At 36.6% G+C, this 13,164-nt stretch overlaps 1 protein-coding gene across 2 annotated transcripts in view; it reads right to left on the minus strand.

Annotated features, from left to right (window-relative positions):
• The window catches only part of LOC145998998 (putative ATP-dependent RNA helicase DDX5), a 34,996-nt gene extending 22,775 nt beyond the window's left edge, over window positions 1–12,221 (minus strand). For both annotated transcript variants that reach the window (XM_083135853.1, XM_083135852.1), the window contains exons 1-3: window positions 12,134–12,221; window positions 11,883–11,955; window positions 10,133–10,357 (exon numbers count right to left, since the gene is read on the minus strand). In XM_083135853.1, the coding sequence (XP_082991979.1) occupies window positions 10,133–10,357; window positions 11,883–11,884 (227 nt within the window). In that variant the 5' untranslated portion in view covers window positions 11,885–11,955; window positions 12,134–12,221. The remainder of the gene's footprint in view (window positions 1–10,132; window positions 10,358–11,882; window positions 11,956–12,133) is intronic.
• Between the last annotated feature and the right edge of the window lie 943 nt (window positions 12,222–13,164).

Consider the following 13,164-nt stretch of genomic DNA (forward strand, 5'->3'; position numbering starts at 1 on the left):
CTGTATTTGATGGTCAAAAAATGGTGAATGGGGTTCGGGAAGAGAATGCAGAAATTGCTAAAAACAAGTTAATTGAGCATCTGAAATACTGTGGGAATCATAAACCTGTTCATATGCTTATGCCTAACCCAAGTGAAAATGCCAAATTCAAAAAATTTGAAGCCTTGTTGAAACACCCAGCATATATAGTCTGTGATTTTGAATCAAACCTCAAACCCATTGCATTCTGCAGCCCAGATCCTGATGAACCTTCAATTACATCATACCAGCTACATGAACCTTCTAGTTTTTGTTATGTGGTTGTACAGGATGGGGTTGTTAGTAAAAAAGATTTATACATGGGAGCAGATGCCATCAAAAAATTTGCACTTACAATAGAAAATGAGTGCCATAACATAGCATCTAATGTATTATTAAAATCAAAACCCATGTTGCCTTTAACAGAGAAACAGATTGAAGATTTCAACAATGCAGAAAAATGCCCGGTATGTGATTCTGAATTTTCAGATACAAATATCAAGGTTCATCACCATTCTCATACAGATGGTAAATTCTTAATGGCCCTGTGTAATAGCTGTAATATTAAGATCCAGAGACCAAAATTTGTCCCCATATTTTGCCATGGTGCATCCAATTATGATTTTCATCATCAGGTACGAGGGGTTTGACAAGCAGAATTTAAATATTTTAGCTGAAAATAATGAAAAATATATTGCCATTAGCAAAATAATTAAAGTTAATGGTGTTCCTATTCACTTAAGATTTCTTGATTCCTACAGAATTTTATCGGCTAGCCTGGCTACACTGGCCACTCAATTATCTGATGATCAATTCAAAATCACATGTGCTTCGTTTCCAAATCAGGACCTGAAATTAATTAGGCGGAAGGGTGTATATCCATATGATTATGTTACAGATTTTTCTAAATTTGATGAGTGTTCTCTGCTACCACAACAAGAGTTTTACAGCAAAATCAGAGGATCTGGAATCACTGATGAAGATTATCACCATGCCCAGTTGATGTGGAACAATTTAAAATGCCAGACATTTGGTGATTATCACAAGGCTTATTTAAAACTTGATGTCACTCTCTTAGCTGATATACTTCAGGCATTTAGAAAATCTTCCATGCAAAATTATAAGCTGGATCCAATGTATTTTTACAGTGCTCCGGGCCTAGCATGGTCTGCAATGTTTTTAAACACTAAAATGCAATTGGATCTGATCCAGGATCAAGATATGTATCTGTTGATGGAACAATGTATAAGAGGAGGCATGGTGCAATGTTCTCAGAGATATGCCAGAGCAAATAACAAATATATTCCTGATTATGATCCAGTATTGCCATCAAATTATATACTGTATGTAGATGCCAACAGCCACTATGGTTATGCTATGATGAAAAAACTGCCATATGCAGGGCTTGAGTGGGTTGAAGATTTTAATATTGAAGATCTTCAGGACTTTGATGACAGTAACTATCGCCTGTTCTTAGAGGTTGATCTGACAATTCCTGATGATTTACACAACACATTTTCTGATCTGCCCCAAATTCCTGAGGTTAAGTGTTCACCTGGCTCTAAACAGAAGAAATTGATGATGACTCTAGAGCCGAGACAGGATTATGTCATATATTACAAAAACCTCCAGTTCTTGATGAATCATGGTGTTCAAGTGACCAAAGTTGGAAAAGTTTTGAGGTTCAGGCACTCAAGATGGTTGAAACCATATATTGATACAAACACAGAGCTTCGAACATCTGCAATGAGCCAATTTGATAAGACCTTGTTTAAATTGATGGTCAATTCAGTGTATGGCAAAACAATTGAAAATGTCAGAAAACATATTGATGTTAAAATAATTACTGACCCCAGCCGGAGCAAAAAATTGATTGCAAAGCACAACTTCAATTACAGAAGAATTTATGATGAGAATATGGCACTTTTCAACATGAAAAAAACAAAGATTAAGTTTGATAAGCCTATTTATGTAGGGGCTGTGATATTGGAATTGGCCAAATTACACATGTTAAAATTGTTTTATAATGTGTTGAAGCCTTTTTATAAGGATCGTGTAAAACTGATGTACATGGACACAGATAGTTTTGTTCTTGATATTCAAACAGAAGATGTTTATCAAGATATAGCACTGCCTGAATTGTTTAAATATTTTGATACCACTGAACATTCAAAAATTAAACACCACAACAAAAAGGAGCCTGGCAAGTTAAAAGATGAGACACTTGGTGATGTTATTGTGACATTTGCTGGGTTAAGGGCCAAGATGTACAGTTTTGAAACATGTAGTGGCGCTGTTGCCAAAAAGGCCAAGGGCATTGGCAGAGTGACTGTAGACAAGGAGCTTGAATTCGAAGATTACAAAAATTGCCTCAAATCATGTAGCACAATCAGAACATCAGAAAATAGAATTCAGAGTGTGGATCACTTGTTGACTACAAATATTGTAAGAAAAGTGGCTCTGGACCCACATGATGATAAGAGATGCATTTTATCATGTGGCATACATACTCTACCATGGGGTCATTGTGATTTGAAAAGTGGCAAACAATGCCCAATTACAGAGCATGATTTGAAATAAATAAACATGCCTATGAACTTATTTGGGTTCAAAAAACAGGCTATTATGGACCTGCCAACACCACAACCCTCTTCTGATATAATATCTAAACTAAGTGCTTTGTTAATTATTCATCTGAACAGCATACTTACAGATGTTGATGATGAAACAGGTAAAATATTGTACATATTTAACAATAATTTAAATACTTACCAATTATCTGTAGGTGGTCAATTGCAATTTATTACAACCCCTGAGGGTAATGTCAAGATTTCAATAGGGAGAAATATTTATAGAATTAAGCACTCAAACATGATTTCTGGCACTGTATATACTGTTTCTGCTGGTGACTGCTTATATATTGAGGTCCGTGGGTCATATGACAAGCTTATACCTTTTTTTATAGAATTAAGAATCAGATATTCAATAATAAATAATCACTAAACAAAAATGCCTAATGATATATTTGGCCATACAAGACATGAAGATCACAGTGATGAGATTCTGATGCTTGATGTCAGAGTCAAGAAATTAAGAAGTGATTTACAAGCTTTACAAACCACACTCAATGCCAGTCTTCAACTAGAAATTACAAATTTGCAATCACAATGCATGGACCCTCTTCTTAAAATTGATTCTGAACTCACATTATTGCTTCAGAAATATACTGACTTGGCCACATTGGATAATTTTCAAAGTTTAGAAGAAGCTGTAGCAGCTCTTCAAGCCAAATTTAAGACCCAGGCCACCAACTCTGAGCAATTGAAACAGCAATTGGAAGAGCAGATAAATAATGTCCAGGCACAGCTCCAAACAATTGTCCAAAGCATAAAATCACAAGAAGATTTTGATCTAGTGATTTCCACTCTAAAACAACAGATTCAATCACTCCAAATACCTAATCTGGACCCTCTGAACAATGCCATAGCCGAGGTTAAAGAAAAAATTGAGACACTTGAAAATTTTATGAACAACTTGCCATCTTCTGATGCTTTGAGTGCAATAACTCGGAATGTTGCCAACAGTAAGCTGCAACTTGAAACATATGAAGATTTTGGAAAAATTCAAAGTACCATAACCCATCTTGAGGGTACAATAGCAGCAGTGCAAAGTGATTTGACAAATGTACAAGAATCTCTAGAATCCCACCTGCCTGGTATTGTAGACACACTTGTCAGTGTCCAGCAACAGATCACAAAGCTTGAAAACCTCAACACTGAATCTGAGCTATCTCATTTTCATCACTTGATCGATGATATCCAAACAAACTTGAAATTTTGCAATCAACACACACTCAGGCAGATATAGCCCTGATCCAAAATGCTATGCAAAATGTGGCTGATGCTTCTGAATTAAATAATGTGAAATTGGCACTTGAATCTTTGCAAAATACTGTAACAAATCTGCCTACATCACAGGAACTTAAAAATATTAAGAGAGCTGTGAATCGCATATTGAAATCAGAAGATATCAAGAATATCCAGACAGAGATCAAACAACTTACTCAGACAGTGGCCACTCTACCAACTAATCAACATATTAATGAACTGCATGCCCTGTTTGAGGATATCAGAAGACAGGTCCATGATCTTACTGCTCAAAATTCAAAATTGGCAGTTATTGAAAATTTGCAACAAATTGTAGCTAATATCAAGCAACAGCTAGGAACCATGGAATCCAATCAATCAAATGCTCTGTCTGTTTTTGCCACCCAGCTACAAGAGATTGTGCAACAATACAAGAAACTTATTGTGGACATAAAAATCAAGCCAGGCCATGATGAAGTTGTTAGGACCATCAATGAGCACCTTGAATCTGTAACAAGCAGATTGCTTACAGCAGAAAAAGAAATAACAGGCATAATCGAGAATCCAAAACATACAGTAATTCTTGAATTGTACAGCATCCCCAACAAAGAATATGATTCACCATTTACACCAGGTGGCAAAATATATATGCTGTCCCCTGCACAATTTTATTACCAGTTTTTTGTTGGGGGCACACTGAGACCAATCAAGATCAAATATTGGTTTCAACCACAGGCACACCACTACCCCACCTTATCAATAACAAATGCTGACAACAAACAAAAAATCACCAGTGTAGAGTTAGAGGATTTTACAGATCCCAATACATTAGAAACATGCTGAAGATGATGGCTCTCTGGAATTTCATATACAAATAGGAGACAAATTATATTTAGAAAATACTGTAGTATCAGCTGCTGAACACACCATAGTTGCAATATTCTTGTTTTCATATTATGTCTAGACAAATTATTGTTGATGAATTACACAGACAAGCCAGACATAATTATAAGAGACTGCCAGTAGTCACAAAAGGCATAGATGATTTATGGCAGAGCGACTTGATTGAGATGGCAAGTGGACAGCTGAAAAATTTAGACAAAATCAACAAGGGCTACAAGTATCTACTTACTGTAATAGACACATTTTCAAAATTTGCCTGGGCTGTGCCACTCAAATCCAAGACTGGAAAATGTGTTACAGAAGCCGTCAGGACAATCATCAATCAGAGTGGAAGATCACCGCGCTATTTGCAAACAGATAATGGCAAAGAATTTTATAATTCTGTGTTCCAACAATTTATTAAAAGCCAGTCAATACAACATTATTCGAGTTACAGTGATCTCAAAGCCTCAATTGTAGAGAGATTCAACAAAACCCTAAAAAATCTTATGTATAAACAATTTACACATCAAGGTAATTATAAATGGCTTAATATTCTTCCAGAACTTCTACATAAATATAACAACTCGGTCCATTCCACAATCAACATGAAACCCTCTGAAGTAACTTCATCTGATGAGCAAAAATTGATCAGGACTGTTTATTATCCTAGATACCAGCCAACAACAAGAAAGGCCAAATACAGGGTGGGTGATCAAGTAAGAATCAGCAAATATAATAAGCACTTATTCAAAAGAGGCATTCATTGGGTATCCAGTGTTTCGAACTGTCTGTTTGCAATGAAAGTTAGAAACATGACGTGTCATGGATGCATGGTGAAATTCGTACCGGGTGTGGAAGATCCAGTGGATTTTTTAATTTAATTGAACACTGGATTGTGAAGAAAGGAAAGGAATGTCGAAAATGTGGCAGTGAATGTAAGCTACTCATTAGAAGGAATGGGCTGTGGGTATATGCCTAATATGACGTGTCATGGATGCATGGTGAAATTCAGGTAAGTTTTCCATATATTGGAAACTGATTTCTTCAAATTTAAAATTTTAGGACTCATTTGGGGGCAGGTGACTCCAGCCAATTTCTAACATGCCTTTAACAGGGACTCTATTCGCGATTAAAATTAACCGATGTGCCATCTGGTGGGACTTTCAGGAACTAATCTAAGTAGGATACGTTGTGTTGAAGTCGTTTAAAGCATGGGGAATATGCGAAGGAGTAAGGTCTACTGTTCAGTTTCTTTGTGCTCTAAATCGTTTTATGGGTCAGAAGAAATTAAAAGTTTATGTATTTCCACCCCGTGGAATCAACAAAATGAAATGTGTAAATAAATCAGGGGAAACGTAATTGATGGACAGAAGATTGGCATGGAGAATAACACTGTAATTCGGCAAGGAAATTACGAAAAATGCACGAGTCTATTCACTTTATTTTTCGAGAGATTGCCATGAAAGTAAAGTTTTTAAATTGTACTTTATAAATAAAGCTTTTTCGAAAATTCATGAAGCGTCTTACCCAATGCATTCATGTATTATGTATGTGTAAAATTTGGAACAGGTGCAAATCGATTAACAGAGATGATGAAAATAGTTTGAGAATGAATTAATGCCAAATGTAACCAGAAAATGGAAATGCTAATGTTGCTGCTTCATTCAGTACGATGTCCTTTTTCAGTGAGGATAGCCTGGTCATGAAATCGTGAATATTATCGAGAAAGAACTGCAACGATATGTTGGCAATTTTCTCCTGCCAGCTTTTCAAGTAGGCTATAGATCAATTTCAATTTCTTTATTTTCAAATAATTTCCGAGAATCTCAGTTACAACATGAGGTGCAGATGATACAGCACTGCTTTGAAGAACCAGTGCATATACATTAGTTCCGTCTGCGTTTTCCCTGTTATTTTTGCCTATCATAATTAAATGCTTCGTTCTCATCACAGCTTCACCTTCGTTAGAAATCCTGGAATTCACATCGCATTCGCAATATTTAAAAATATCGCCTAATTTAAACGTTTCTCTTCCATAGCAGCCATGACAATATGCTGCTGAATGTAAACAAAGAGTTATCCTATTTAGAGTGGCCATATTGGAAGCGACACTAGCGCTCAGGTGGTAATTTTAATCGCGAATAGAGAAAGCCGGGTAGGTGGAGCGGAGGCAGGGCCACGGTAGCGGTAGATAAAATACCACAGGGGCGGAGTCCGGAATCTGTGGGAAATTTGGGCCTCAAAATTTCAAACTAAAATATTTTTTTAGTCTAAATTTCCCACCGATTCCGATACGGATAGCCCCAAAAACCATTCACACATAGCGCCACGAAACATTACAATTTTCTTTGTAAAACAATGCGAAAAAGTTTTTAAAAAAATTACATCAGATGAGCTTTGTTCACGGGTATTTCTTGGGTTCCAAAGGTTGAAACACTGCATAACGAATGAAAATAGATAAAACACAAGCACGACGCGCGATTATGTAGGAAGGTGTATGCGCCATATTTTGTCTCAGGCAAGCGAAAAGACTACGACAAAGAAGTACTCGAAATGTGAAAAATTGCAATTACTTTGATCAAAAAAACGTGAACACACCTTAAAGAATGTTCCACGAAGCAGATAGGTAAGTACACATGTCAAAAATTGACAAAATGAAGAACTTATAGGTGTCCGGGGAATAGTAGATTTTTACCAAGCAAACCTCCCCCCTTTTCTCAGGGGGGCATTAATTACAGGCCAGATGAACCCCAGAGCTACTTCATGTAGGGACAAGGTCCACATTACATCAGACCCCCAAGGAATAGATCTTGAGTATTCTGTGGGGCAGTTGAAGAAACTACTTAAGGAAATGAGTTTCTGTAGCATTTTCAAAGTTCGTGCAGGTATTTTCTTTCATCTTGGAATCAATTTTACCAGGAATTAATGTATTTTTCAAGAGAAATATCGGTAAAATTTTTGTTTCCCCAAAACGCCTTTTTTCAATTTTATAGGAGAAATTACTTACCGAAATGAGTTTATTTATACTTTAGGAAGGTCTTGGAATTTTGTTTTTCCCACGTTGAATATTTTTTGGCGGTAAATCATGTAATTTTCGACATTAATTTCATTCCGATGCACGAAAGCTGTTCCCTTGCTGTCCGTCTACTACGTGAACCAAATATTTGCGAGCGTTTCATGACGTAACAACCGGTCAGTGTTTCCAAATACGCGGTTTTGTAACTGTGTAACAGTTATAGAACGTAAATAAACCTGCGTTACTGTTCATCATTTGTCATAACGAACTTGCGACACCATGATGTGCAAAGGATGTGTGGTGAAATTCGATGGGGTTCAAAATCCAGTACAATTTGTAACTCAACATGGAATTTTAAGGAGGGATTTGACAATTCCGAGAATTTCTTCATTTCGTTTGAAATTCGGTATACTCACCAATTTTGGCCCCGTTATAACATATCTGCAGTTAAAATTTGGCGCTCACACGTGGAAATAGCAAAATAATCTCAATTAAGTTCGTATTTCCACACCCTCGATTTCCGAATTGCCTGCCGGTTCCGGGCTCCGCCCCTGGGGTAATCGACTTACCGCCCCCAACTGCTATCGAGGCCCCGCCTGTTTCTATAGACTCCCTGTTAAGGGCATGTTAGAAATTGGCCGGATTCACCTGCACCCAAATAAGCGCCAGCAGTTAAAATTTGGCGCTCACACGTGCAAATAGCAAAATAATCTCAATTAAGTTCGTATTTCCACATCCTCGATTTCCGAATTTCCCACCGGTTCCGGGCTCCGCCCCTGGGGTAATCGACTTACCGCCCCCAACCGCTATCGCGGCCCCGCCTCCGCTCCGGCTACCCGCCTGTTTCTATAGACTCCCTATTAAGAGCATGTTAGAAATTGGCCGGATTCACCTGTCCCCAAATCAACGCCAAATTTATACGTGAGCGCCAAATTTTAAGTGCAGATTCGTGTTTACGAGGCCCAAATTAGTAACTATCCCAAATTTCAAACAAATCGGATAAATACCCTGCATTTTAACAAGAGATTCATGATTAGGAGGCCAAAATTAGTTAGTATACCGAAAATTAACAAAATTGGAGCCTTTCTCTATATTGTCAATTCGCTCCGAGTAGGTGGGAAAAAAATCCAAAGTTCGTCAGACTTTTTCTTTGACATCAAATGAGAGTACGAGACGTGTATTACCTATTTCACAATCAGTTGCTTTGATTTATTTCAATCACTTATCGCACAACACTCTTGCTACCTTCCGTTCTGACGTCAGCAGACTCAAGTTTATTTTTAGGCTAAAGGTCTATGTTGTTATCCATATCATTAAAATTTCAGTAACCACCAAACGTCTCTAATTCCCTTATTTTCATATTTTTCACATTCATACTTAAGTATTCTGCATACTAGAACCTAGATATTTTGCTATGAAGAAGGTCGCAACACTGCATAAGCACTGATCATGGACTACGCTAGTCAAGATTTCTCCGCCATATTGCGTGTAACGCAAGCAAAAGCGAACAAAATAAAAATACTCTATATTTCGAAAATTGAGACTATTTGCCTGCAAAAAACGAAACGCGAAATAGAAGAATCCTTACGAATGCAAAATATGTGAGTATCAATGTGAAAAATACGAAAATAAGGGAATTAGAGACGTTTGGTGGTTACCGAAATTTTAATGAAATATCTCTCCGACGCACAATTGCAGTTGCTTTCATTTCCTTCCTCTACGTGAACCAGATGTAATCCCTTGTCAGTGTTTCCAACCATGCTGTTGTTTCGCAAGACTTAAAAATGAAATATACATTCCTGATATTACTATGAGCCCAAATTTTAACTGTGTGCCTAACCGAACCTTACCGTGAATTGTTTCTGGGGTATTTTCGGTTAAGAAGGTTGGAAACACTGCATACCCCACTGATGATCCACAACGCTAGTCAAGCTGTGCCCGCCATATTGTGTGTTGCGCAAGCAAAAAAGGAATTACAATAATTACTCTTAATGTAAAAAATTGAAATTATTTGTGAAAAAAGCATAATTCCACCTTGAAGAATCTCTCGCAATGCAGAATACGTAAGTACAAATGTTAAAAATGACAAAAACGAGTGAGAGGTGTTGTGCCCATACGAAACTGGTACCCAGTCGAACACCCTACAGACCTCCACTGGAAAATTGCATTACCAATCTCTGTCACAAAATGTGTACACATCAAATGAAGACTTCCTAAGAAATTAACTTGTTACAACCTTCAGTGTTGCTGGTGTTTACGAGAAAGGAATTAAAAAACAAGACTGGCACAAGGACCTTACATCTTTTTTTTTTTTTTTTGTATTGAAATAAGGATCACAAAACCTTACCTGTTTGTTACATCTGGATGAGGCACATAGAAATCCTTTACCACAGGTTCCAAAACTGTGTTCTCCCAACGAGGCTTGCGAAGGTTTTCTCCAAATGAATTGCCATTTTGCATTCTTCCATTCATACCTCCTCTACCTTGGCCCCCTCCTCTTTGTCCTCCAAAACCACCACGTCTGCCATCACCAAATGGTTTCCTCTGGCCTCTGTCTTCTCTTTCACGGTACCTACAGGGAGATACTCCTTTGTCAGAATTTCAAAATATGGCATATCTTGTTAAAATTATTGTACTGTATTATAAAACATTCCACACATGTTAGCATGTTTTAAAAATTCTCAAGTTTTAAAGCAAACTCCAGTGTATGAGACTTTGGGGAAAAGTTCAATTTACTGATCTTAAACTACACTACAAAAAGATAAAGCATGTAAATTAGACACCATTACTTTCAAATCCTGCCTTCCTGGCCAGTGAATCTTAAGGTGTGCTCAAATTATGACTTGTCTTCTTTCCTGGGAATATCAAGATAAGCTGGTTAATAAGACAAGCATAACTGTGTTGCCATAAATTGGGTCATGACCATGACAGAAAATGTTGTATGGTTTATGAATAGCATGATTTTATAATAATGAACTTTTTTCTTAGCTCTAAGGAAATGCACATTAGAAAAGGCATTGGTGTTGCCTAACTTACTTATTAATACATGTCTTTCCTTTGTTACAAGGCTTGCTTACATCAGGAAGTCAGGTTTCATGTTCTTAGCCTCCCAATTTTACCAAAATGTGGGTTGTAAGTGAGATCTTGTTTTGGAGTAAATTCTGTGCTGAAATGGTTTTGTCTTCCACGCAGGTGAATCTCGTACAAAAGGTTTCAGTGATTCACAATGGTGGACTAGGCTTTAATCGTCATCTATGTATTTGGTAACTTCCACGTGCATGCATAGCACGTGGGTCAGTTTGTCTTTATATGTTCATACAATGGTATTTCATGCACAAAAATGTGAACATATATTCTGCAATACCAGCGATTTCACTTGCACAGGTTACAAAGATCAAATTTCTGTCATATCAGTTCTTTGATGTTCCCACATGTTCCAAGAAAATTCTTGCGAACAGTGAAATCTGTCAATTTGAAAAATTTGACTTTCTAGATGGTCCATCACCAGGCACGAGTATCAATTCTGTTTGGAGCCTTCATAATCGAAGAACACACACAAGATCAAAAAATATTTTTCCCATTTTATAGTTTTCCAGATCTCTAGACTAATAGTGACGATCACGATGAAATATTACAAACATAAAAGGTCTATCACAAAGAAACACCCATGCATCGGCTACATACACAATACACTCACTTGTATAACATAAGCTGAGATTTTTAAACCGATGAGACCACAGAAAATTAGCCTTTAAATGGCGTCAAATGATTGATATTGAAAAGAATTACGTATGAAATGACAAAAGAAAATTCCGTACTATCAACTACAACTTGGAGCACGTGTGAAAATCAAACTGGAACATTAAAATCTATTCACAAGTTGCATTATCCGCGTGGACTAAAGGAATTATGCACTCACATATAACAGTAGCTCCATTGATTGATCATAATGAACGAGTACAGCTAGCATATTCATACTTTCATAATACAACTGTGTTGTAACATGTATTAAATTTTTTTGAGCACTGTCCTACATATTACATTTTTTATTTATAAACACAGAAATTCTAAAATAGATTAAAGCATTGTATACTTACATGTTTGCCTAGATAACTTTGCAGCGAAAGTAACAGTTTATGCTGAGCTTGATGACACGTCACAATCTGAAATCTAAAGATTTATAAGGTTTAGATTTGTACCTTTCAATAAGGAATGTACTGTTTTAAAGTGACACAATTTTCAGAGTTATACTTTCTACAATCTATTGACACTTTAGAAATAACATACATATGTGATATACAACATAACATTGAAATTTCATAAGACACTTTCCGCATGGAACAGTTACCTTAAATAAGCCAAAATGGCGGAGAGAAACAGTGTCAGTCAATGCGCAAGTAGGACAGGAAGAAGTGGGGTTTCGGGCAATGACGTCAATTCAGCCAAGCGATCGATGTGATGGTCAAATTAATGTTAGTCTTGTTTTTCACATTAAGAAAATATTTAAACATACATTTGTCAAATAATTTTGTATTTAACATAAAATTATCATAATATGAAAAAAAATCCAATAGAGTTTAGAAATAAATTGAGTATTATATAACCTTTTTCCTTGCTGCAAACTTATTTTTTGACTTGAATGAATATGAATCACGCGAAAGAAATGCAGCCACCAATGAAAATGCATTTTACTTCGACTTCCTCGACTTCGACCATTGACGTCAAATAAATGTAAACTGTAGGAGTGTATTTCCAAGAAACAAGGAAATTCTTACGTAAATGTAGACGAATTTTTCAAACCACAGAACTGAAACAAAAAATTTAATATTTAATTTCCATATTTCTCACTATCAACTCTTTCACAGGATTCTTATAATAAATATCACTCCCTCAGTTTTTCCTTTGAACATCAGATATTTTGAACAATGCTCTGTAACTTTCGAAGATGTGATCTGCGAGGTCAATGGGTACGACGACTTTCCTGCGAGGTCAGTGGATACGGCTTTCACGGATTTTACATATTATAGTCAAGGACGTGTTTAGAACACCGATGTCGCCACAAGGGGGTAGAAGGCGGCAGCCCTCAGGCCGCCACACCATCTTCCCAACTGACATTAACAAGATATCGATTAATAAGGTCTAAGAGTATGGCAATTTACATATTTTCAAGTGGTGTAGTGTATTTCGCATGTTATTACTCTTCCTGTTTACAATAACAACTTGACTCAAAATAAATAATTTTGTTCTAATATGTGCGACACTCGTGCAAAATTCCAGCATGGATTTTTTTCATTTATTTCCTGTTAATAGTCGCGATTAATCTAATTTTTAACCCGTTTTAAGAAGTGGCTGGAAAAAAGCGTAAAGTGCGGATGGACT

This window comes from Lepisma saccharinum, chromosome 14 (genome assembly GCF_977018435.1).
Source record: "Lepisma saccharinum chromosome 14, izLepSacc3.1, whole genome shotgun sequence".
Taxonomy (NCBI): domain Eukaryota; kingdom Metazoa; phylum Arthropoda; class Insecta; order Zygentoma; family Lepismatidae; genus Lepisma; species Lepisma saccharinum.